The sequence below is a fragment of the Palaemon carinicauda genome, chromosome 38 (assembly GCF_036898095.1).
Source record: "Palaemon carinicauda isolate YSFRI2023 chromosome 38, ASM3689809v2, whole genome shotgun sequence".
In the NCBI taxonomy this organism is placed as follows: Eukaryota; Metazoa; Arthropoda; class Malacostraca; order Decapoda; family Palaemonidae; genus Palaemon; species Palaemon carinicauda.
In genome coordinates this window covers 4718027-4742212 of record NC_090762.1, presented here as the reverse complement: position 1 = coordinate 4742212, position 24186 = coordinate 4718027, and the positions used below count along the sequence as shown (strand labels likewise).

General features: G+C 40.8%; 1 protein-coding gene across 1 annotated transcript in view; it reads left to right on the top strand.

The window, feature by feature from the left end:
- NO66 (Bifunctional lysine-specific demethylase and histidyl-hydroxylase NO66) overlaps positions 1 to 24186 on the top strand; it is an 82497-nt gene that overhangs the window by 17524 nt on the left and 40787 nt on the right. Inside the window, exons 4-7 of the mRNA XM_068361841.1 lie at positions 14379 to 14484; positions 16756 to 16855; positions 21216 to 21436; positions 23959 to 24066. Coding sequence (XP_068217942.1) covers positions 14379 to 14484; positions 16756 to 16855; positions 21216 to 21436; positions 23959 to 24066 — 535 coding nt within the window. The remainder of the gene's footprint in view (positions 1 to 14378; positions 14485 to 16755; positions 16856 to 21215; positions 21437 to 23958; positions 24067 to 24186) is intronic.

Here is a 24186-nt window from a genome sequence, read left to right as displayed (position 1 = left end):
TAAACAGGTTGGCAGTAATTACCTTTCAGGAGTTCAGAAGCTCCCAGTTGCAGCTTGGGCTTTTTATGGGGTCTAGGTGATGGGTGGTAAATATGAATAAAGGACTCGGTTTTGTATAGTTAAGAAAAATACAAATGATCTCCAAAATTTGTCATTTGTTCCAAGAAAAATACAAACCTATGTCCTTTATATAAGAAACTCATCCTTGGATGGGAGGAAGGCCCCTTCCAACAGGTTGAAAACTTATCCCAGGTTAAGTGGTACAGAGCTAAGATTCCTTCTCACCTTGTGCACCCGTGGTTTGACAGTACCAGCTGGTCCACGGCTCGAGCAACAAAGGTTGCAGATGAGAAAATCTGTCATAACGACAAGGCATATGTATATCAATGGGTTTGCTTGGTTCCACCCGTAAGCCATATGTATTTGAATGAGTTTGCCACACTCCCCTTAGTAATGAGTGTTTTGAATGACACTTCTATAAGCCCTTGGGCTTATAGCATCCTACTTTTCCAAGTAGGGTTGTAGCTTAGCTAGTAATGATAATGCTAATAATAATGTAAAAGAAAAGCTACAAATAAAGTGGGGCTTGCTTGCAAGCAAATTGATTCCAGCTTACTGGGTTTCTGGTGCTGTGCCCCGATAGAGGGGAAGATGAAAGTCGAAACAAAGGGCCAGTCAGTCTTCACTTTAAGCATAGTGCAACAGGTAACGTTTGTCCTCGATCCAATGCCAAATGTCCTAATGTCTAGGGTCCTTTGGGTTGATTTCCACATTCAGTAATGACTGACATTTTCACACGCCTGCCTGTAGCAAATGCGCCAGAGAGGCTCTTACGGATTGACAGTCGTAACTACACCCCTGATATCATGAGTTTTACCCCAAGCTCCACCTGGAGTAAGAGGTATTAATGATGAGGCTCCGGTGAGGTCAAGTTGTTGTTTACGTTTAAGTCGACGGTCAACTGTCCTTACAAAACTCAAAAGGAGCTGATCAAGATCATGAGTTACCTCTCTCAGACTTGCAATCTGAGACAAAGAAACCCTGGAATAGAGAACTGATGTATTCTGGGTTTTAGCTAAAAGCTCAGTAAGAAGTAGACAAGACCTGTCCCCAACGTTCGGTAGGAGTTCCGCTGAAGGAGAGCCAATGATGCTTACTTAACTCACTTGTTGAAGGTTAGGCTAAGAAAGAAACCTATTCAAGGGAAGGTTCCTTCCTGAGGTAAGCCTCAACATTTTAGAAGGTGTCCTCTTAAAGGATCAAAAGACTAGTAACTTCTGAAGCTGGTTGTATCACCTTTTTGTGAGGTCAGGACTGATCAAAACTGTATGACCATGGAGAAATCCCCCAAGTGGCAATATCAACTCCTTTCAGCCCAAAGACCAAACTTTAAGGCTGAGTAATAGCCTCTCACTGCCAATACCGAGCAGAGCTTTTCTCTACGGAGGTTGTTGTGGCGTTATTGGTAACGTCTGCATGGTGTTTGCCAGACGTGGGTTGGAGTCCCGCTCAGATTATTTAGTACCTTTAGTGTCTACAACCTTTCCATCCTTGTGAGCTAAGGTTGGGTGGTTTGAGGGAGCCAATAGGTCTGTCTTCTGAGTCATCAGCATTCATTGCTTGGCCCTCCCTGGTCCTAGTTTGGGTGGAGAGGGTCTTGGGTGCTGATCACATGTGGTAGGTCTCTAGGGCATTTATTTTACTAATGAAAATAAAAGTTTCCAACAACTACCATTGAAATAAGGGAAATAATATAAAAAGAAACTCACGAAAAAACACAACACGTTTATTCACAAACTTATAAAGAAAATCAGTGTTACTAATCCGTTTACTTTAACTGACAAATCAAATCAATCAAAACATCAATAGAAAAGGGGAACAGTCAGTAAGGTAGAAATATTTAAGAAATAGTTTTCTGCTGCTAAGACGATACTGGTACAGCGACTTCAGGCTTGAAAACGTTGCAGAAGGGCGGCTGAAGTTCAGGTGAAGCTGGCAAGATGACCAGATTCAAAGACGTTACAGAAAGGTTGGCATCAAGATGGGACATGAAAAGTCTTCTCCAGGAATTCGATGATAGTGTTGAACTAAGGCCAGGCTGCAGGCAGTGTTGGCTACTTCTCGTCACAAGCAGGGAGGGCTGGCTGCTTCAATTTGTCTCTTTTTCTCAACCATAATAAGATTTTGGAGATAGACATTTGTCGTCTGATGGGAAGGTTGGAAACTGACTCTATCAGACTCCTGGTCGTTTCTGTTTCTTATCTCGTCTGGACTTGGTTCTCATGTGCTTCGGACATAGTTCCTCTCTTATCTTATGTCCTATCTTATCTCCCCTGAACAATCTCCTCTTGAAGTTTATATACCCATGTAAGGGCAGATTTAATTACAGTGGGCAGTAGTCATTTCCAATGAAGAGTTTTTTTTTTAACAATTCTGTCTCGATTGGCCTTCTCAAAAACGATCACGCCATGGAAGCTTCTAGAAGAAATTTCTGTTGCACGTGTCCACCCATGATGACATATTTCATAAACAAGGATATCCCTCAGGCTCGGTTTCTCAAAATATCCTGACTCCACTAATTAAGATGATGATATCTTGGTCAAAACAGGAGTTCCCCTATTGCTGCAGTTGCTCTTCTTCAAGGCTCGGTTTACTTTCAAAATGCTGACGAAAGAGAAGTGATGACAAATTTGACCAAACAATACGGTAGTCGAATCTTGTCTCGCTGCTCACACTTTGTGAATAGATATTTTTGTCTTTAGTAACATATCCCTTCAAAAGTTTGGTATCTACCCATGACAGGCAATGTCACTGTCCCTTGCCTCTGCCATTCAGGAGTAGCCTTTCAAAGTAAAAATTTGGCTAAACCTGCCATTGATGCTCTGAGAGAAGACAGCCCCCTTCCCCAACCACAGAACATGACCCACTTGCTTTGGCGCATGGAAGTTGATGATTCCCGCAATTATCATGATATTTTGCGTACGAATTTGCTAGAAAAGTCTTGTCTAAGAGGAGATGCCGGATAACTTCCCCGCTTGAAGCCGATGTGATTCTACCAAATTTTTGGAATCTGTGGGCTTGTGGTTGACAGAGCATGTCGGGCAAAGGAGGTGATATTCTCAAAGTCTATCAGGAGGAGTAGAAGGTCCGGGTACCAATCTACTTGGGCCCTCTCGACACTATAAGAGTCATGTTAAGTTGCGAGTGGACCGGACTCAATTCAAGAGACTCCTCATCATGCAGATCACGCCTTTCCAGGTATGTTGGAAGGCATCCTCGAACACTGCTTCTTGGTCAGGTGTTGGTGAGCAGAATATCAGAAGCTTCTGATTAGCGAGGTTGCAAACAGGTCGACTATTGGAGGACCCCATCAAAGTCAGGGTCTTGCTCACTATCTGAGGATGCAAAGACCATTCTAGGCCAATGATTGCATCCTCCTACTCAGTTTGTTTGCCTAGATTCTCTTTTTTTGGAAATAATGTCGGCTGTTAGGGCGATAGGGTTGAGCATTGACCACTCATGGATCTCTACTGTCAATTGGTAAAGCTACAAAGAAACCGTACCACCTTGTTTGTTACCTAAGATTTTGTGGTAGTGCTGTTATTGCTTATTCACAGCACCGAGTGACCAGGCAAAAGAGGATAAAAGTGTTGGAGTGCAAGGGGAGCCGATTGAAGCCCCAACACATTGAAATAGAATCAACGTACCCGGTTGGTCCATGGTACTGACTTTAGGGTTAGTAGAAGTGAACTCCCCCTCCTCTTTTGATGCGTTCATGAACCAATGAAGCTCCGGTGCACATGTTAGCAGGGGCTAGTCCTTCAAAGGGTTTGTTCTGTACAGCATATTTCTGAAGTTTTGGGACCCTCTCCTGTCAGAACTACTAATAGAGTGACTGCAGTCTTGTGACCGGTCTCTCTTCAGCTGATGTTGAAGGGACCTCAGGGGGAGATGACCGTTTAGAACGAGACATTTCAGGGAAGGCAGATGCTTCAGCCACTTTTGCCAAAGCTGCACTGTCAGATGGGGGCTGTTGACAGAAAGGGAAAGCCATCTCTTGAAGGTGTGCTGGTTTGTCCTAAGGTAGGAAGACTCTTCTCACAACGGTGTCAATGTCTACCCTAAAAAATCAGTCTCTGGCCATTCTCCCAATTGACCATGATCCCCAGACCTCCAGATCATGATAGAACAAGAGGAGGTTGTCCCAGTGTAGAAGAGAGTCGTCCACCGAGTCAGCCAATATTAACCAATCATCCAGGTAGTGCAGAAGACAAATGCCTTTGGCATGTGCCCATGCTGATACCAGAGTAAACTCTGGTGATAAATTGCTGGGCATTTGAGATACCAACGCAAAGAACTTTGAATTGGTACGCTCTGCTTGGCATAACAAAATCGGGGTACTTCCTAGAGACTGGATGGATTGGGATCTGGAAGTATGCATCCTTCAGGTCAATTGACGTCCTGAGGTTCAATGGCTTGATTTTCTGAAGTTTCCATCTCGGATGAAGTTTGACAAACTCTTTCATGGATGAAAGGTCTACGTCTGGTCTCGCTTCCCCAGACAACTTCTTCCTTCTTCAGCATGACCTAAACCTCTTCCAGGCTGTAGGATGATTATGTCACTGGTGGTCAAATTAGAGGAGAAGAGATTATGAAAAGGAGACGAAACATTTACTGGAGTACGTCCATAGTTCACTGTTCTATCCTGAGATACCATTCCATCCTCCATCAGGGTTACAAGCATTCTCCCACTGGTAGGAGAATTGCTGCTCCTAGTGGAAGAGTCTAAAAGTGGAGAAAGCTTTGGTATTTTGCATGCCATTCTATGTTTCTCTGTATTGTTACAATTTTGTTACATTTACTGTCGAAGCAAGTACCTGGCCCTGCTTTTCTCTCCCTTCTCTGTTTTGCCCTTGACCCTGTCTTTTCTGAAATGGTTGTTAGTCAACTGTCCTTAGGCCTGGGCTCAGGAACAGGTCTTGGGGTATGCTGAAGGAATGCTTAATTGGTGTGTTTGCGCATATCTTTACTATCTGTTACCAGCATATTCCGGAGTAAAGGGGAGATCTTAACAAGAGTCGGGGCTCACAAATTGACCAGTAAGGGAGGCTATGTGCAAACGGCTATGAGGGCACCAGCATGTAACTTCTTCAAGTTATATGCCTAAGTGCAACCACAAGAATAGCACTCGTCATGCTAAGCCCAAAATTGACCCATTGTGAAGTATAGTTTGTATTTGTCCTAACTATACTAACCTGAGTCCTTCCCTCGGATTGAATTTATGCGGAACAAATATGAGGGCTAGTAGCAGTACTCCCATGGGAGAGGGATCTAGTAGTCAAGTGAGAGGATGCACTATCAATCGTGACCAGGTCGAAAGATGTGCGGGCGATTACAAGCAGGTAAGAGGGTGCGCGATTGATCACAAGCTGCGACTGAGCAGTTAAGGTTGCAGCTTGTGATTGTGTACTTGTGTAATGGTGCGCTCTCAGGAGTGAACAAAGACCTAGCAGCACACTGTACCTAGTATTGCTCTAATGGGAGAGTGAACTAGAGAAATGGAACTACCATAGGAATGAGCGATTACTAATAGAATGGCAATAATGAACAAAAAGAGGTAACATTCCAGAAGATGCTCACATAGTGGTGTCGTTCCAAAAGTTGCTCGCTATGCTAACAGGAGTGGTTTCGTTCCAAAAGATAACTGCCGTTGCGAAAAGCTGAGGAGAAAGCATAATAGCGTGCAAATTTTTATTGTTTTTTCTTCGTCCTCAGTGAAAGACTGCCCAACACCCTCTCCTATGGGGAGAGAAATGGGAGTGGCACATAAACTCCTATCGATTGGTCTTAAGGGGACCATCCGCTATATCCTGCATTTTTCTTCTAATTATTCAAAATACACTTTATATGTTTTAGGCATATATAATACCTTCATCATATAAAAATTTAAAGACGATCCAAAACTTTTTTATTTATTAGCAAAAATCATGATTTTAAAAAAAATTTCAGGTACAGTTTTCTCTACTCATATGACACCAATTGTATTGAAAATCATAGCATAAATACTACTCTATAAACCGTATAGTTCTGTGGATTAGAATTTGGTTTTCCTTTTTTATGAATTTTGTTTTTGTTTTTGCTCGTCTAGACGCAAAATAATCGTTAAAATGAAAATAAAATAAAATAGAAATTCTGTCACGCAGAATTATAGGATTTTTATTCCTCTTTTCAATATCTTTCTCTAAAAATTTAACAATAAGTAAGTGGGAAAAATGTACCAAAATGTGAAAAAGTATTTTTCAATATTAAACTTACCCGATAATCATGTAGCTGTCAACTCCGTTGCCCGACAGAATTCTATGGAGGGATACGCCAGCTATCACAATACTAGAAGGGGGTGTATTTACCAGCGCCACCTGTGGCCAGGTACTCAAGTACTTCTTGTTGACACCTCCTCAATTATTCCTCTGTCGTGCTTCCGGCAAGACGTTCTGGGATACGCTTATGTTCTGGGAGTATTTTCACGACTTTGGTGAAGTATTTCTCTTTGATTTCGGCTGTCGCTTTACTGGAAACTTCTATATTAGCTTAGTTAGCTTTTGGAATTAATTTGATTAATTATGGTGACGAGAGAGTATGAACTCTCGTTCACCTTTCAATGGCCGACCCTTCCCTTAGACGGAAGTGTTGGTGTCTAAGAGAGTATAGACTCTCTTTCTTAATTTTGCTTAACAAAAGTTATAGATTTATTTTATATCTCTCTGCCTCTTATAGGCCTCTTCGATTAACTTCCTTTTATTATAAACTCATTAAAATTAATTTTTATATTTGTTTATATTCGACCTTCCTAATAGTAGGCGGTCTTTTACCGAAGTTAATAAACTTTGAGCCCGTCATTTCGGTTTTACCTGTTAACATATTATGCTATTTCCGCCACAGAGTTTGAAAGAATTTCTTTGATAGTCTCGTACTGTTTTCAAAGTTGAACTAACGTTTTGTTTTGTCTCTGCAGTTGTTGACGTTCAGAACGTTCAACTTGCACTCTATCGTTACGATAGAGAAAGAATGTTCACGGTTTCACGTTGCAGTAAGAGTAACCGTGTCTAGCGTTTTGTTCATTCTTTCTTAACTTAATGGTTTTGATCCTAATAAAGGAACTTTTCAGTTTTTTTCCTTTAACAATAATATGTTTTAACGATATATATGATTGGGCTCTTCTCTCAGGTTCTAAGTCAAGAGAGAGAGAGAGAGGAGAGATAGAGACGGAGGGAGAAAGAGGATAAACGTTTCTTCAAGCCTGCCAGGCGTACGAGTAACGTCGTTATCGTTTTTGCTCTTCTCCCTAGTCTCTTTAGGGGAAGAAACTAAACGTTTCTAGAGTGATCTAGTGTTTAGTCTCTTTCCAGCCACTGAATTATCTTTCATTAGATTTTTCTGTTACATTGTAATTCTGTTTTCGCAATTACTAACTTTGAGAAAGGATAGAATTGCGTATTTCAGGTACAAACCACTTAAAGTTTCGAGTTCAGTGAAATAAGTGCAAACAGAAATCAAAGTGATAAGTGATTAGTGCGTGAGGGTACTTTTGTGCGCGCCAGTCGTCCTCCCAGTCCGGGACCTCTTGCAAGCTCCCAAGCCCAGGGGAGAAGCAATGTCGAAGGGCATAAGGGTTCAGCAGGCCTTGATCGGCGCACAGAAGTATCCTCGGTGGTTGTGGGCGTGTCTTACCGAGACCGTCACTCCCACCCGCAGACGATTGAGCCCTTATTTTGCTCGTCTGCAGAAGAGATTAGGGGAGAAAATAAAGGCAGAGTAACGCTGGTCTCAGGTCTCAAGACCTCTTAAACGTTAAGTCCAGACCTATGCCAGACGTACGAAGTTAAAGTTCACAACCCGAATGCAGTCATTGGGTTAGCTCTGACTCTCCTCAGTCTTCAGTTGATTACACTCCGCCTAAGAGGAGTAAGGTTCTGCCGCAACAGATCTCTGCTGTTAAGGCTTTACCTCAGCAGACCTTAGTGTCTGCCGACCCCAAGTTGACTCTACTGCAGTCCATACAGTCACAACTTTCGGTCTTGATGCGTGAGTGTCGGGCTGAGAGTGTTGCGCCTCCGCCTCCGCCTCCGCCTACACTCCCCCCCGCCTATGATCGCTCCGCCTGATCGCAGTACCACCTGCCAGGCGTACGATGTTGTGAACTCTACTACAGTCCATGCAAGCACAGCTTTCGGACTTGATGCGTGAGTGTCGGGCTGAGAGTGTTGCTCCTCCGCCTCCGCCTACACTCCCTCCACCTACACTCGCTCCGCCTGATCGCAGTACCATCTGCCAGGCGTACGATGTTGTGGACTCTACTACAGTCCATGCAAGCACAGCTTTCGGACTTGATGCGTGAGTGTCGGGCTGAGAGTGTTGCTCCTCCGCCTCCGCCTACACTCCCTCCACCTACACTCGCTCCGCCTGATCGCAGTACCACCTGCCAGGCGTACGATGTTGTGGACTCTACTACAGTCCATGCAAGCACAGCTTTCGGACTTAATGCGTGAGTGTCGGGCTGAGAGTGTTACTCCTCCGCCTCCGCCTACACTCCCTCCGCCTACGCTCGCTCCGCCTGATCGCAGTACCACCTGCCAGGCGTACGATGTTGAGCCACGTGCTGAGTTTGCTGTTCCCTGTGGTGTTCAGCCTCCGCCTTCCTTAAGGCAACCTTTACAATGGGATCAGGAGGATTATACCTCTCTTCCTCCGCCTCCACTTGCTGCTCCACCAGTGATGCAACACTCGGTTGAGGTACAACAACCTCTCCCGTCCATGAGTCAGTCTCCTCAGCTCTCGCTGCAGCGAGCTCAACCCTCCACAAGGCAAGCACCACAACACCTTAGCCTTGCGCCTCAGGAGCCTCAGCTTGCGAGACATTTACCTTGTTCTGCGCAGCCTCTTCCTCATCGCGCTCCGCTCACACCACAGGAACTGGAACTTGCTACTCCGCTTCCGCCAACCGCTCAGCAAGCGCAACCCTTGGGTTCAACCACTCATGTTAGGAGTCAGCCTCCTCCACCCATGCGCCTTCCTTCTGCTTGTCTTTTATTCAGCCTTTGCAGACTGAGCCTCAGGTGTTCCCTCAACGGAGTCTTGAAGAGGAAACCACAACTATTGTTGTTCCAGCTCGTTCTGACTCTGCTGTTCAGCATACCTTATCTCCATTTTCATACCATGGTTTAAACCCCATGCAAGCATGCATAAAGCACTCTAGCACTGGTCATGGAATTTCTGAGAAATGTTAAACGCCATGCACACGCTCTGCTTTCCTTACAGCAGGCTCTGCTTACAGCAGGCTCTGCTTACTACATGCTCAGCATACAGCATGCTCTGCATTCAGCATGCTCTGCATACAACATGCTCTGCATACAGCATGCTCTGCATTCAGCATGCTCTGCATACAACATGCTCTACATACAGCATGCTCTGCATACAGCATACTCTGCATACATCATGCTCTGCATACCTTACCGCATGCTTCTCAACACATCTTGGGTTGTTGCCAACTCACTAGACTGTCAAGCAGTTTCATAACGTTGCCTTCTAGTCTGCTGCTTTTGCACCAGTGAACCCTCACTCAGAGAACTTAGCTTTTCTAGGATAAGGTCCCTGTAGTTGAGAAAGTTCTTTTCTCCCTCCTTCTGATATTCCCTTGAGGACTCTGTCATTTGGAGGGAGCCTTTAGCTGCATAACCTCTTATGGACTTTTATTTAAGCATAACATGCTTACAGGGAAGGTAATGGTTCCACTTCAGTCGCTAATCCCGTCTGTTACCACACCTGCTCCCATAGACCTTGAGCTGTGTTGCATGACATGCAGTCCAAGCTTAGTCCTTGTTAGAGGATTTTTTGTTTACGGAGTCAATGTGTCACGGGGAAGACGTTCAACAACCAACAGAAGTGACTTGTTGTGACGCAGTGCGGCAACCTCAGCAACCCGTTAAGGAGTTGTCTGTACGACCCAGACAGTCTAGACAGATTCGGGTTGTCACTGTACTTCCTCGCTTGCCCATGATTGACAGTTCACAGACTGTGCAGCAGTATCATGATCTTGTGTCCGGCTCCGTCAGACGACTGGCTTTTAAGAGCTCCCACAAGTCGTCGCTGTCTGGAGATTTTCAAATGGACTATGGATCTGACCAAGGAACTGGGCCTCCTGGTCAATTTTGAGGAGTCTCAGCTCGTTCCATCCCAGACCATTGTCTCCTTGGGTATGGATCTTCAGAGTCGAGCTTTTCGGACTTGTCCGTCGGCCCCAAGGATCTTCCAAGCCCTAGAATGCATCCAGAGCATGCTGAGAAGGAACCGATGCTTAGTCAGGCAGTGGATGAGTCTAACAGGGACACTTTCATCGCTGGCCCTGTTCATCGAGTTAGGGAGACTCCACCTCCGCCCCCTTCAGTATCATCTAGCTGCTCACTGGATAAAGGACATGACGCTAGAGACGGTCTCAGTTCCTGTTTCCGAAGAGATGAGGCCTACTCTAACGTGGTGGAAGAACAGCATTCTTCTCAAGGAAGGTCTACCATTGGCTGTTCAGACCCCCGACCACCGTCTCTTCTCGGACGCATCGGACACGGGCTGGGGTGCGACACTGGACGGACAGGAATGCTCAGGAACATGGAATCAGGAGCAAAGGACACTTCACATCTATTGCAAGGAGTTGTTGGCAGTTCATCTGGCCTTGATAAACTTCAAGTCCCTCCAGCTAAACTAGGTGGTGGAGGTGAACTCCGACAACACCACAGCCTTGGCTTACATCTCCAAGCAGGGAGGGACTCATTCGAGGAAGTTGTTCGAGATCGCAAGGGACCTCCTCATTTGGTCAAAAGATCGAAAGCTCACGCTGGTAACGAGGCTCATTCAGGGCGATATGAATGTCATGGCAGATCGCCTCAGCCGGAAGGGTCAGGTCTTCCCCACAGAGTGGACCCTTCACAAGAATGTTTGCAGCAGACTTTGGGCCCTGTGGGGTCAGCCAACCATAGATCTATTCGCTACCTCGATGACCAAGAGGCTCCTCTTGTATTGTTCTCCGATTCCAGACCCAGCAGCAGTTCGCGTGGATGCCTTTCTGCTGGATTGGTCCCATCTCGACCTGTATGCATTCCCGCCGTTCAAGATTGTCAACAGGGTACTTCAGAAGTTCGCCTCTCACAAAGGGACACGGCTGACGTTGGTTGCTCCCCTCTGGCCCGCGAGAGAATGGTTCACCGAGGTACTGCAATGGCTGGTCGACGTTCCCAGGACTCTTCCTCTAAGAGTGGACCTTCTGCGTCAACCTCACGTAAAGAAGGTACACCCAAACCTCCACGCTCTTCGTCTGACTGCCTTCAGACTATCGAAAGACTCTCAAGAGCTAGAGGCTTTTCGAAGGAGGCAGCCAGAGCGATTGCCAGAGCAAGGACGACATCCACTCTCAGAGTCTATCAGTCTAAATGGGAAGTCTTCCGAAGCTGGTGCAAGGCCAATGCAGTTTCCTCAACCAGTACCACTGTAACCCAGATTGCTGACTTCCTGTTACATCTAAGGAACGTAAGATCCCTATCAGCTCCTACGATCAAGGGTTACAGAAGTATGTTGGCAGCGGTTTTCCGCCACAGAGGCTTGGATCTTTCCTCCAACAAAGATCTACAGGACCTCCTTAGGTCTTTTGAGACCTCAAAGGAACGTCGGTTGTCCACTCCAGGCTGGAATCTAGACGTGGTCCTAAGGTTCCTAATGTCATCAGGATTTGAACCGCTCCAATCAGCCTCTTTTAAGGACCTCACATTAAAAACTCTTTTCCTCGTGTGCTTAGCAACAGGTAAAAGAGTAAGTGAGATCCACGCCTTCAGCAGGAACATAGGTTTCACATCTGAAACGGCTACATGTTCCTTGCAGCTCGGTTTTTTGGCTAAAAACGAGCTTCCTTCCCGTCCTTGGCCTAAGTCGTTCGAGATCCCAAGCCTGTCCAACATGGTGGGGAACGAACTGGAGAGAGTACTTTGCCCAGTTAGAGCTCTTAAGTACTATCTAAGAAGGTCAAAACCATTACGAGGACAATCAGAAGCCTTATGGTGTGCTATCAAGAAGCCTTCTCTACCAATGTCTAAGAACGCAGTTTCTTACTACATCAGGCTTCTGATTAGAGAAGCAAATTCTCATCTGAAGGAAGAAGACCTTGCTTTGCTGAAGGTAAGGACACATGAAGTGAGAGCTGTGGCTACTTCAGTGGCCTTCAAACAGAACCGTTCTCTGCAGAGTGTTATGGATGCAACCTATTGGAGAAGCAAGTCAGTGTTCGCATCATTCTATCTCAAAGATGTCCAGTCTCTTTACGAGTACTGCTACACCCTGGGACCATTCGTAGCAACGAATGCAGTAGTAGGCGAGGGCTCAGCCACTACATTCCCATAATCCCATAACTTTTTAACCTTTCTCTTGAATACTTTTTATGGGTTGTACGGTCGGCTAAGAAGCCTTCCACATCCTTGTTGATTTGGCGGGTGGTCAATTCTTTCTTGAGAAGCGCCGAGGTTAAAGGTTGTGATGAGGTCCTTTAGTATGGGTTGCAGCCCTGTATACTTTAGCACCTTTGAGTTGATTCAGCCTCCCAAGAGGAACGCTGCGCTCAGTAAGGAAGACGATCTTATTAAAGGCAGAGTAACGGTTCAAGTCGACTTCCTTACCAGGTACTTATTATTTCATTGTTATTGTGGATAACTGATTATATGAAATACGGGATACTTAGCTATCCTTTAGTCTTGTACACTGGTTTTTCACCCACCCCCCTGGGTGTGAATCAGCTACATGATTATCGGGTAAGTTTAATATTGAAAAATGTTATTTTTATTAATAAAATAAATTTTTGAATATACTTACCCGATAATCATGATTTAATCGACCCTCCCTTCCTCCCCATAGAGAACCAGTGGACCGAGGAATAATTGAGGAGGTGTCAACAAGAAGTACTTGAGTACCTGGCCACAGGTGGCGCTGGTAAATACACCCCCTTCTAGTATTGTGATAGCTGGCGTATCCCTCCATAGAATTCTGTCGGGCAACGGAGTTGACAGCTACATGATTATCGGGTAAGTATATTCAAAAATTTATTTTATTAATAAAAATAACATGTTTTTGAGTTATGAGCTCCCAGAGGTTTGCTATAAATTTTAGATTTTTTCTTAGAAACATCAAAATAACATTATCATGGTAACCTTACTTTGTACTTTTATTTTCTATTCCTATATGAAGGCTCCCTAAACGAGGTAATTAAACCTTAAGTGTACTATTACACTTGGTGTAAGGGTGTCATGAGTTGCCAGCGGCCTCTCATTGTTTCCAGAATTTTAGTTAGAATGTTCCAGCTTTGTACTCTTTTTCATGTTTCCCTCTCTTGGCTCTCTTTTGTTGCTCTCTGCTTTCTGTTTGGTCTTTTTTTGACCTTAGGTAACATTGGCCTTGCTATACAGTTCATGAGGACGTTCTGAAAACACATTGTACGTACAAAATGCAAGCAAACAAACGCATGCATCATAACTTCTATACGTCTTTGGAAACTGGCTGGTCTTCTCGTAGATCATAGGTTACGTCTGCCTACTCTCTACCAATGCCTTCCATCTCTGCCAGACGTACGATATTTTGAAACATAATTGAGAAAATCGCAAAATTAAACACAAAGACTATTCTGTCAAACTCAGTCATGCAGATGACGCAATAAGGATGATGTCATCATTTAAAGACTGCTTTATCTTCCTTATTTGTAAAAATAATTGACTGAAACTTCTGGAGAGCATGCACGACATGTTTCTGCATACATAGAAACAAAACTATTTTTTATTTTTTCAAGTTATGTCAAACACCATTGGGGACAGTCCCCTTAAAGGGATAATCGTCTAGAAAGAAAATGGAAGGGCAACAACCCGGTTTTCTTCAGTATGTACAAAGTCAGCGGACTGGATGAGTTAATTCAGTGATATGATTGAAAAAAAAGACTTCTTTTAAATCTTGTCACTTTAATTTGGTAAATTGGAGATGTGATACTGCCAATATTTATTAAAGAATTTTGTTTTCGAGATATGTTGTTAGAAATTAAGCAGTCGCTGAATATGTTTATCTCTATAACTATTTCATTGTCTGCATTCATGGAATGTATTTTTTAATATTTAATTGAGTAGATTTCAATTTTATATCATGAATTGGATTTTTTTTTATAAAATAACCTGTTCTAATATGGTTGTGATGTTTGTTAATACATTTTTCAAGAAATGATTTTTGTGTTTTTTTTTTCTTTTTTTTTTTTGGTGGCAAGAGATTCTTTAGTCAGTCTTTGTAAGGGATTGCCATTCTCATTTTAGTTACAGGAGAGGAATTGGATGCTGTTAATTGTGGAGACAGCCGGAAAGTAGGCCAAGAAACCTTCCAGTGGATAATCAAACCATATAGTGAAGAAGAGTTCTTCAAGTAAGATAATTCTTTATTTTCTGTTATTTCACTGTTTTATAGTGCAGTATTTTTGTAGTACGGTATTGTTATACTGTAATTGTCCCAGACTTATATAGTGAAGAAGAGTTCTCAGTAAGATGATATTTTATTATTTTCTGTTATTTCACTGTTTTATAGTATTTGTTAGTGTAGCATTCTTATAGTTTTGTTACAATTGTCCGGACTTATAAAAATACATCAGTTGTTTTAGCCTAGTACTGTGTAGTTCTGTTTGTATTGTATATGTTTGTTCTTATGTGAATCCAAACCTTTCATTGTATGAAACACACACATCCTCATGGCTTTGGAACAGTCAGTATTTTTGTTAAAAAGGTAATCTAGTAATGCCATGTGGTGCTGGGGGGGGGGGGGGGGGGGGGAAGAGTCCTGCCCACCCTCTTGTCCCATAATAGCCACTTTGTCTTCTTCAATGGGTACAGTTATGGTTCTGGACTCTTGGACCTTGTTTTGTTTTTGTTTGTTATAATGTTTTTCTCTTGCTTGTAAGCGGAAACACATCAATAGGTAAGCTTATGGTGAAGGGAATTTTATTCTTATAAGGAAACAAACCTTTGAAACCCCCTTGTGTTGTATACCTTATTAAAGACCACAGCATTCTAGGTCTCCAAAAAACAAAAGATCCTCACACCACTTGGTCTGTAAGCTAAAAATGTCACCGTTCCCAGTGCCATCATTGCAGAGCTTCATGTTTCCATCCTGTACATGTGTGGTCTCCTTGATCTGTGGGTCTAGTAACTTCCATCTTGAAGGCTAGGGACAATGTCCCTTCCTTTCGCCCCCAACCCTGCTGAGCGTAAAAGTGTGGTAGAGGTAGAAAGGGAGGTAGGGGTCATTGATGTCAGTGATTCCATTCTCCAGTTCCCGCGAGTAAGGTGATGCTACTGAGGCATTGGGTGACATAGCAGAGACACGGAGCAGAGAAGTGGGTGATAGAGGTCCTACATGATGGATACCGCCTATTGTTCACCAGTTCTCATCCTCCCCTCACTTACTCTTTGTTGACATTCTTGACATAACCTACTGAATTTCTGAAACCCCTGGCTCTAGCAGCAGAGAATGAAGTCAGACTATTTTCCTTTTGGTATTTGTGGATCGTAATCAATTGGTACTCCATCCAAGAGATGGATGGAATACAGTACCTGGAAATGTTGATAAACACAGCAGAGGCAAGAGTCTTTCTATCTACTGTATCAGGCAATTGCAACAGGGACAATGTCATCTACAATATTTTTTGTTAGTGGAGAAACTTGTGCTTCACGGGCGTCTCCCCCAAAAATTGCTATACAGTAGTGGTATGTGAAATGTTACTGATCAGCACCAGCTGATCCTCCCCACTTCCAGGTTCAGGTGGAGCAAGAAGTGGGAGATGATCTGGTATACTGTCTGGAAGACAAAAACCTCACCTGGTGAGTTTTTTTTTTTTCTTTCCCCACCACTGCGTCCAGCCAAGATGTGACCATCAATCGCGATGACATGCGTCTCTGGCCTGTGAGGACACTACTGAGTTATCTCAAGAGAACTCAGCACTACTGACCAGGGCATCAGAGATATTTCTTCAGCACTGGAATGATAAGGAAGTAGATTTCCAAGAATACAGTTTTGTTTTGGCTTCATAAGACTATCTGACGTGCTTACTCCACTTAACGGATGAAACTGCACATAGATAGGCTAGAGGAAGCGCACACAAAGTTAGAAGTATCGGCTCCACCCTAGCCTTTAAGAAGAATTTGTTCGTGGCGCAAGTCCTGGAGGAAGGAGTCTGGAAGTGTCAGACAACCTTCGTTTCCCACTGTCTGCGGGAATATACCCACAAATCCCCAGACATTTTGCCCTTGGGACCAGTGGTAGCTACTCAACATATTCTTGTGCAAAGCTAGCTCCCTCATGGGAGAAGAAGCATCACATCTAACACCTTTTAATCCTAGTCTTACTTCATGTCTGGTTGTTTTTACTTTCTTCTTCCCTTCTCTTTGAATGCAGCAATCATGGCATTATGCAGCTGGACCAAATGCTAGTTCCAGGGAAGATACTCAATTGAACAAAAATTACTACTGTATTTTAATGTTTATCAAGACGTTCACACTTTTAGAAAGGTATAACACTTAAAGACCAGGTAAGTATTGAAATAATATTTTGAAGAAAATTAGATTTACCATTTAATTCTGTGTACTATACTTTTATTTTAGGTACTCATCTTGAACCATTTATAGATTTATGTTTACTTTTCAGAAAATTCTGGGAGACTGCACCTTTGATAGTCAAACGCAATAAAAAAGATTATTACAAAGGACTGTTCTCAACTGAAGACTTTGACAAAATTCTTCATGAGGTAAGCTGCAAGATTTTTATTGTTTTTTTAGCATTTCAAGTTTATTCCTATACGAATACATACCTTTATCCTTTAAAAGGGTTATGCTTTTAGCTATGCTGGATGCAGCTGTTAAAACTTAAGGTGTTGGTATTAAGCTCCCACTTTGTTTCCAGCTGTTCAATAGTACAGACATACTACAGGTGCCTTCAACTGGCTATTTGTTTTATTTATTTGCTTTATATTTTAGATAATTGATTTGCAGATCATTATGTGCAAGGTATATTATGGAAAAGATTTTTAGCAATTGTTTCCCGATAACTGTAGCTGTGTGACAGTTTTTTTTGTTTAACCTACTAGTATCCTCATTCTTGTTCCTGTGGGACAGCAGTCTTACGTGACAGCGATCTTCATTGTGCATGAGCTTTATTGTATGTTATGCTTATTGGTTTTTATGTACAGTACCATCTGTTGAACATTTTGATGTTACACACCACTTTATAGAGTCGAGTGCTTCCTCCTAAACTTCGATCTCTCAATTTTGTATGGTTTCCTCTATTTCGAAAATGCTTTTCCGCAATCCTGATTCGTACTGTAGACAGTTTGGTTTCAAGATAGAAGAATGGCTCAGGAATTTTTATCGTATTCATCCTGTTTCTCAACCAAGCGGCAATGACCAGGTCTACTGTGCCATGATTTTTAATGTAACATGCCTTATTACACCTATGATGCCAGAAGTACAGATTTTCAATATGCCTTTAGCAATGTCTGCCCAGGCGAACAAACCATTGCATCATGATACAGCTGGTATTGGCCATGTCAATCCTAATGTTGGTTTAGCCAGTAGCAGTCTTTGGCTGCTAAATAGTGGTATCAGTGTAGGTGCTAGAACTGCCAAAGAGGTAGATTTTGAAGAAAAAAAAATCATGAACCTTTTATGTCTTGTGCAGCTGGCCTGGGTGTCTCTGGTAGTAAACAAATATACTATCTTGTGCAATTGAAGAAGAGATGGAATGGGTATTTTTCAAAAGTTATTTTGTAAAAACAATAATACTTATGAGGTTAAAATAGTGAAAGAAACATTATCAATGAATTGATCTTGAGTTTTGCTAGGATCAAAATACATAATTTGAACCATACTCTAAATTTAGCTAGATCTCTAGAGATTCTATATTCAGGAGATAGAAATGATGCAAAGAAAGTAGTATCATCTGTACAAGCTACAATTGCTGTATAAGTAAAAAAAAATTTTTAAATTATAAAAAAGGGTTCTAAAGACTATGTACAGTATGTACAAAGTTATTTCTGGTGTCTTTTATATCTTAGTCCAAGAGTTTTGTTATGAATTAGTTTAACAAGGCCATTGAGTCATATTTTTAGAGTTTCAGAGGGCTCACCTGTAGGATTTGCTCATAACCTCTTCGCTACGATGACGTCGTTATACGTCAAAAACATGCCTGGTAATACACTCTGGGACGTCGATATGACAATTACAAATATAAATCATATGGAGGTTAAAATTTCTCTTATAACTCGTATATATTACGAAAGAATATAACACATGGTCATATATCATACACAATTGACACTGGAAATTTCACTTAAAAAATCTCCTCTCACAGATATCAGCCCCTCCTCTTACTTTCGACAGCCAACCAACGAAGTCTTTGGGATTCTAGCCTTTATTTCTGGTTATATAAGAGCTATTCTAGTCTGTTTTTTTAACTATATAATATATCACACCACTATCTCTAGCCAGTGGCGACATTTCCTACCTGAGCCATTACTCAAACCCCGCCGACACCCCAAGCTTAGAGACATAGAGATCCTCACATCTCACCTTACCACCAATGAAAATAATGGCATTTCTAGTTATTTGGGATTTGGTAAAGACTATTTTAATGTATTTCTTTATTGGCGTAGTGTTCAAATCACAGAGAAAACATGTAACATAGCTCTTCAAACACCATCAGTTCTCCGCCTCAGACCAAAACGTTTTACCAGTAATGTAAGTTGACACACGATGAGATTAATCTTTTTCTTATTTATTCCTTTTTTCTCAACTACCATTTCTACAAAATGATATAATCTTCATGTCTTCTGTATTTCATATGAGTATTGTTCATTGTTTTCATGAGTAAAAGTTAGCCTACTATCATTATTTCCATTTATTGACATTCTATGGAATATCAGAGGGGCCCCGCTCGGAAGTATATTCCGGGCAATCTGGAGAATGATGACGAATATTTGTCATGTTCTTACATGCGCAGTCTTTATTACCAAGCTACGAAATACAGGAAGGAGAAATTATCTAGTTCATAGTGAGTCGCACACAAGATGGAATGGCAGAACAAGTAAACCTTATGTCTAATGCACTCTAGATTATATTACATCTCTCTCAGGAGCAGAAATATATTTTTGTCATTCGTTTTTTGTTTATCTTATAAATTATACATTATATAATAGTTCTTGTATCAAAGGAAACAAGTGGATATTTTCATTACATTTCTGTATAAGGTAAAGACCATTATTACTGACAAGAAGTTTTATATCTTTCGACGGCTATGTATCGTGGAATTATTATGGAATAACATAGTCACTTCATTGAATGTAAAGTTTTTAATACTTAGAATAACAGTCCTTTACCATTATTTAGAGATAACTATATAAAAGAAATTTCTGAAAAATAATTCTATAATCACTTCACAATGAATGGAAAAGTTATTTTGGTTGTTTAGAGTGAAATATAAATTTATTCTGTAACCAGCAGTAAAGCTAATAAACATGGAAATTTAGGTTATTATCGAGTAAGTGAACATGTATATCCGATGGTGACAAATCTTGTTTATAGCGTATCCGCTGCCTCGTAGTGAAGGGGTGAAAAAAAAAATAGAGCGCAGGTCTGTGGTATTAAGACTCTTATTCTTTTATCATAGTCTTATGAGAGGAGTGGATAGACAAAAGAGGTTAGATAGTTCTTAAAAGGGGAATGGTCGAAAGATTTTGAAAAAGAATTTAAAATGACAATATGAGGGTTGTAAGATTTGAGGTCAAAAAGTTTAGTGCATTTTACTGAGCCAGCAAGGAGGTGGAGGGAGCAGGTGAGACAGGCCACCAAAATTATTGTTAGTGACTAGTGACACTCGACTGTATGGTTGCATTGGCAATGGGGATTGCTACATTCACAATACTGTAATTGTTAAGAATCTCAGCTGTTCTTTGCCATTGCACCAAACCAGTTGGAAGTACATACAGTACCATGTTCACCCAGCCATCCCTAACAACATCCTCAGAAGCATTTACATGGCCCGCCACAGCCAAAGGCAGAATTACGAATGATGCATTTCACATCTCAGTCTTACCTACCCCTCTTCACAAGCAAAAGGATGATTGTCATGTGTTGTAAAATTCATTCATTTATATCGTATTACAATTTTTTCCAAGAACTAGATATTTATTATTTATTTCAGGGGTAGGGTATATGTATTGATGTGTGTGAATAGCTATATGCCTAGGGATAGATAGCCAGTAATGAACAATGTTTTCTGATCTTCTAATTATAAAGAAATATTTTGTACACATGATTGAATGGTGAAATCTACGGCCGATTCTCTCTCTCTCTCTCTCTCTCTCTCTCTCTCTCTCTCTCTCTCTCTCTCTCTCTCTCTCTCTCTCTCTCTCTCTCTTTGACAAGTTTGTCAATGGTATGCCTTGTAATTATACATTATTGTAGATATTTTATGTCAAAGAAAACATATCTTTTTAATATTTCTTTATAAAGTGAAATATTTTATTGACTTGTTTTTTTTATATATTTCAAAGGCTATCTATTGAGGAATTGTTATGTAATCACTCAGGAGTAATGAAATAAACATACAAATATACAAATTGAGCATGTAATTGCAGGTTATAAAATAAATGCGATAGTCATAATTCTTGTATACAGCTACCAAGTGGGGACCGCTGCCTCGTAGCGAAGGGGTTAAATGTAAAGTGTAAATTGGAAGAATATAAAGTTGTAGAAGTTTCATTGTTTGTTAGTAAAATATATTTATAGGAAAAATATCATGTTTTAAAGAGCCTTTAGTATAATTTGCAGTGTGCTACTCAAGGTACACATCAAGTTGAACCCTTCTATGAGGATTAGTTTTAGGTTCAGTAGTTGTACATTATTGTTACATTATACAGCCAAACTCGGTTGAGTCCCTTGTCAGGCTGGGAGGAACGTAGAGAGGAGAGGTCCCCTTTTTTTTTTTTTTTTCTTTTGTTTGATGTCAGCTACCCCCAAAACTTGGGGAAGTGCCTTGGTATATGTATGTATGTATGTACTAAACTGTTTTTGGCAGTGGTGTTAATAGTGCTTTTTATTTTCTTGTTCTAGCAAGTGGTTTTGTATTCCAAGAACTTGGATATAACCTCTTACACTGATGGCAAGAGAGAGACACACAATCCCATTGGACAAGCCCATCCGCCTGTTGTTTGGGATTATTATAATAATGGCTGTAGTATACGTATGCTGAACCCACAGACGTTTCATCCCCGAGTATGGAAGTGTCTCGCCAGCCTGCAAGAGTATTTTAACAGTTTTTGTGGTGCAAATGTGTAAGTTTCAATAACTGCAGAATGCATTTTATTTATCAATTGTTTATTTTTTACAATTCATATTTTTAGAAATATTTTTCAATTTGATTTATATTTGCTCAATTTTCTCTCAACTCCACTTCTTATAAATGACACCACTTGAGCGTGATGAAAGTAATAATTGGCTGAAAGCATGATGCAAATTATAAAATATCTTTGTAGTATCTCTAAACTATCAGTATTGTTTTTTGTTTTTTCCAATTGGAATTTTCCTAATCTGTTTAACATCTTTAAATTTGCCTTAATCTGATATCCACCTCACATTTAGCAACAGATACTGACATTTAAGAGTTGATTTACAGTCAATAACAAAATCTATCTTACTAATTGTATATTTACATTTTCCTTTTTTCAATTCTCATTCTATTATTGCAGTATGTTGTCATATTTTGATGTACAGTAATTTAATGAGAAGCATTCATAGTAAAAGATATTGCAAAAAAGAAAAGAATTACTGCCAATAGGATTGCTATTATTTTATTGGTATTATTGTTTATTATTATTATTATTATTATTATTATTATTATTATTATTATTATTATTATTATTATTATTAGAAAATTTAACTATTAAAATCACTGGAGGCTTTTTGGAGGATAGAAATTTTATTAACTTATTTTTCCTGTTCCTATAAAATAACTGTTATAGGATGTAGTATGGAATCACTCCTGGTTGAAATGCTTGAGATTGAAGTTGTCAAAACACATATCACCCGCCTAGATACAACCACAAGGGGAAATGGGGTACTTAGGGACTGCCTTGCAATCTGGCCAAAAGCTCTTTTCTCTAGGTTAACATTTGTTTTTTGCCTATACATATGCTGAATCATTTGACATATTCTACACTTCCTCTGCAAAGGGTGTGGCGGAATATACATATTTCCATTGCTTAGAAATTCTTAGCCTATAAAAGCTCAAGTTCATTGGTTGGGTTTATTTCTTCACCATAGGCATAAGGAATTTTGTAAAAGTTGAACAGCTCCTCAAAATTGAATAGTTTCCAAGGCAGATTGAAATAACACAAGCTCACCATAAATGCTCCATAAGTGAAAAATAATTCCTCAAAATTGAATGGTCTCCAAGGTAGATAGAAATTAGACAATGGTTAGAAGCTGTAGGGAAGTGGTGAAATGTTAACAAGAAATTTGGGTACTAGTTGTAATTAGGAGGTAATAAAGGAGCTGGCTAGAGTACTGTTATTACATACATACATATACCAAGGCACTTCCCCCATTTTTGGGGTTAGCCAACATCAACAAATGAAACAAAAACAAAAAAGGGGACCTCTACTCTCTACGTTCCTCCAGCCTAACAAGGGACTCAACCGAGTTCAGCTGGTACTGCTAGGGTGCCACAGCCCACCTTCCCACATTATCCACCACAGATGAAGCTTCATAATGCTTAATCCCCTACTGCTGCTACCTCCGCGGTCATCTAAGGCATCGGAGGCAGCAGCAGGGCCTACCGGAACTGCATCACAATCGCTCGCCATTCATTCCTATTTCTAGCACGCTCTCTTGCCTCTCTCACATCTATCCTCCTATCACCCAGAGCTTCCTTCACTCCATCCATCCACCCAAACCTTGGCCTTCCTCTTGTACTTCTCCCATCAACTGTTGCATTCATCACCTTCTTTAACAGACAGCCATTTTCCATTCTCTCAACATGGCCAAACCACCTCAACACATTCATATCCACTCTAGCTGCTAACTCATTTCTTACTGTTATTAGTGACACAAATTAGGATGAATGAGATGAGACAAACTGGTTGAGATGAAATAGTTGATGTGAAAAAGCTTTGTACTGTGCATGGCAAATATTAAAAAACACTGTTTTTGTCTGACCTTTCTCATCCAATGCTCATCTACTACCATCATTCTAGTGTGTGACTTTATTTATGCAGCAGCTCTGCTTTGCTTTCCAATACCAAATCTGCTTTAATTCTCACACTTGATGTTTCATTTTATCAATTTGTCCTCCTTTTCCTTTCCATTAGAAGTATCAATAAAAGGAAGAAATTTTAAAGATCTAATCACCCGTCTTTATGAGGAAAATTTTGATACTGTATATTATTGTCAAGGGTTTGTATAAGTATTAACATCTGGTTATTTGCTGACACTAAATTTTTACATTGATAAAGAAAAGGAAGTTAGGGAAAGTTATTTGAATTTATCTGGTTGAAAGATTCATTTTCATTCTCACACATGTTGCTTTCAGTTACACAAATTTTACCATACAGTATTTCCTAAATCAACTTTGATTAAAGTTCAGCATTTATTTTTGCTGTATTTAGTTAAATTATAAACTTTTATTACATTTTTCGCCTTATTTTCATTCTCATTACACATGAAGGCTTAAATGTTGTACATATATTGAGCTTTGATTTTGAATTATATCAGACTTGTTCTAAGAGGGTTTTGATTATCTGTTCCTAATGTTTTAATTTTATTTTATAACAATCATATTATGTTTGCTTTTTTACAGTTACCTGACTCCTCCAGATACACAAGGTTTTGCTCCACACTGGGATGATATAGAGGCATTTATACTTCAGTTGGAAGGAAGGAAAAGATGGAAAGTTTATGCACCAAGGTTAGTGATTCCCATTATATTTTTTTATTACAGAGATCTATAGAAAAATCTCAGCTCAGTGTGTAAGTGTTTTAAATTATTTAATCTGTGTAATGTTTTGTTGCGTCTTGTCATGGATTG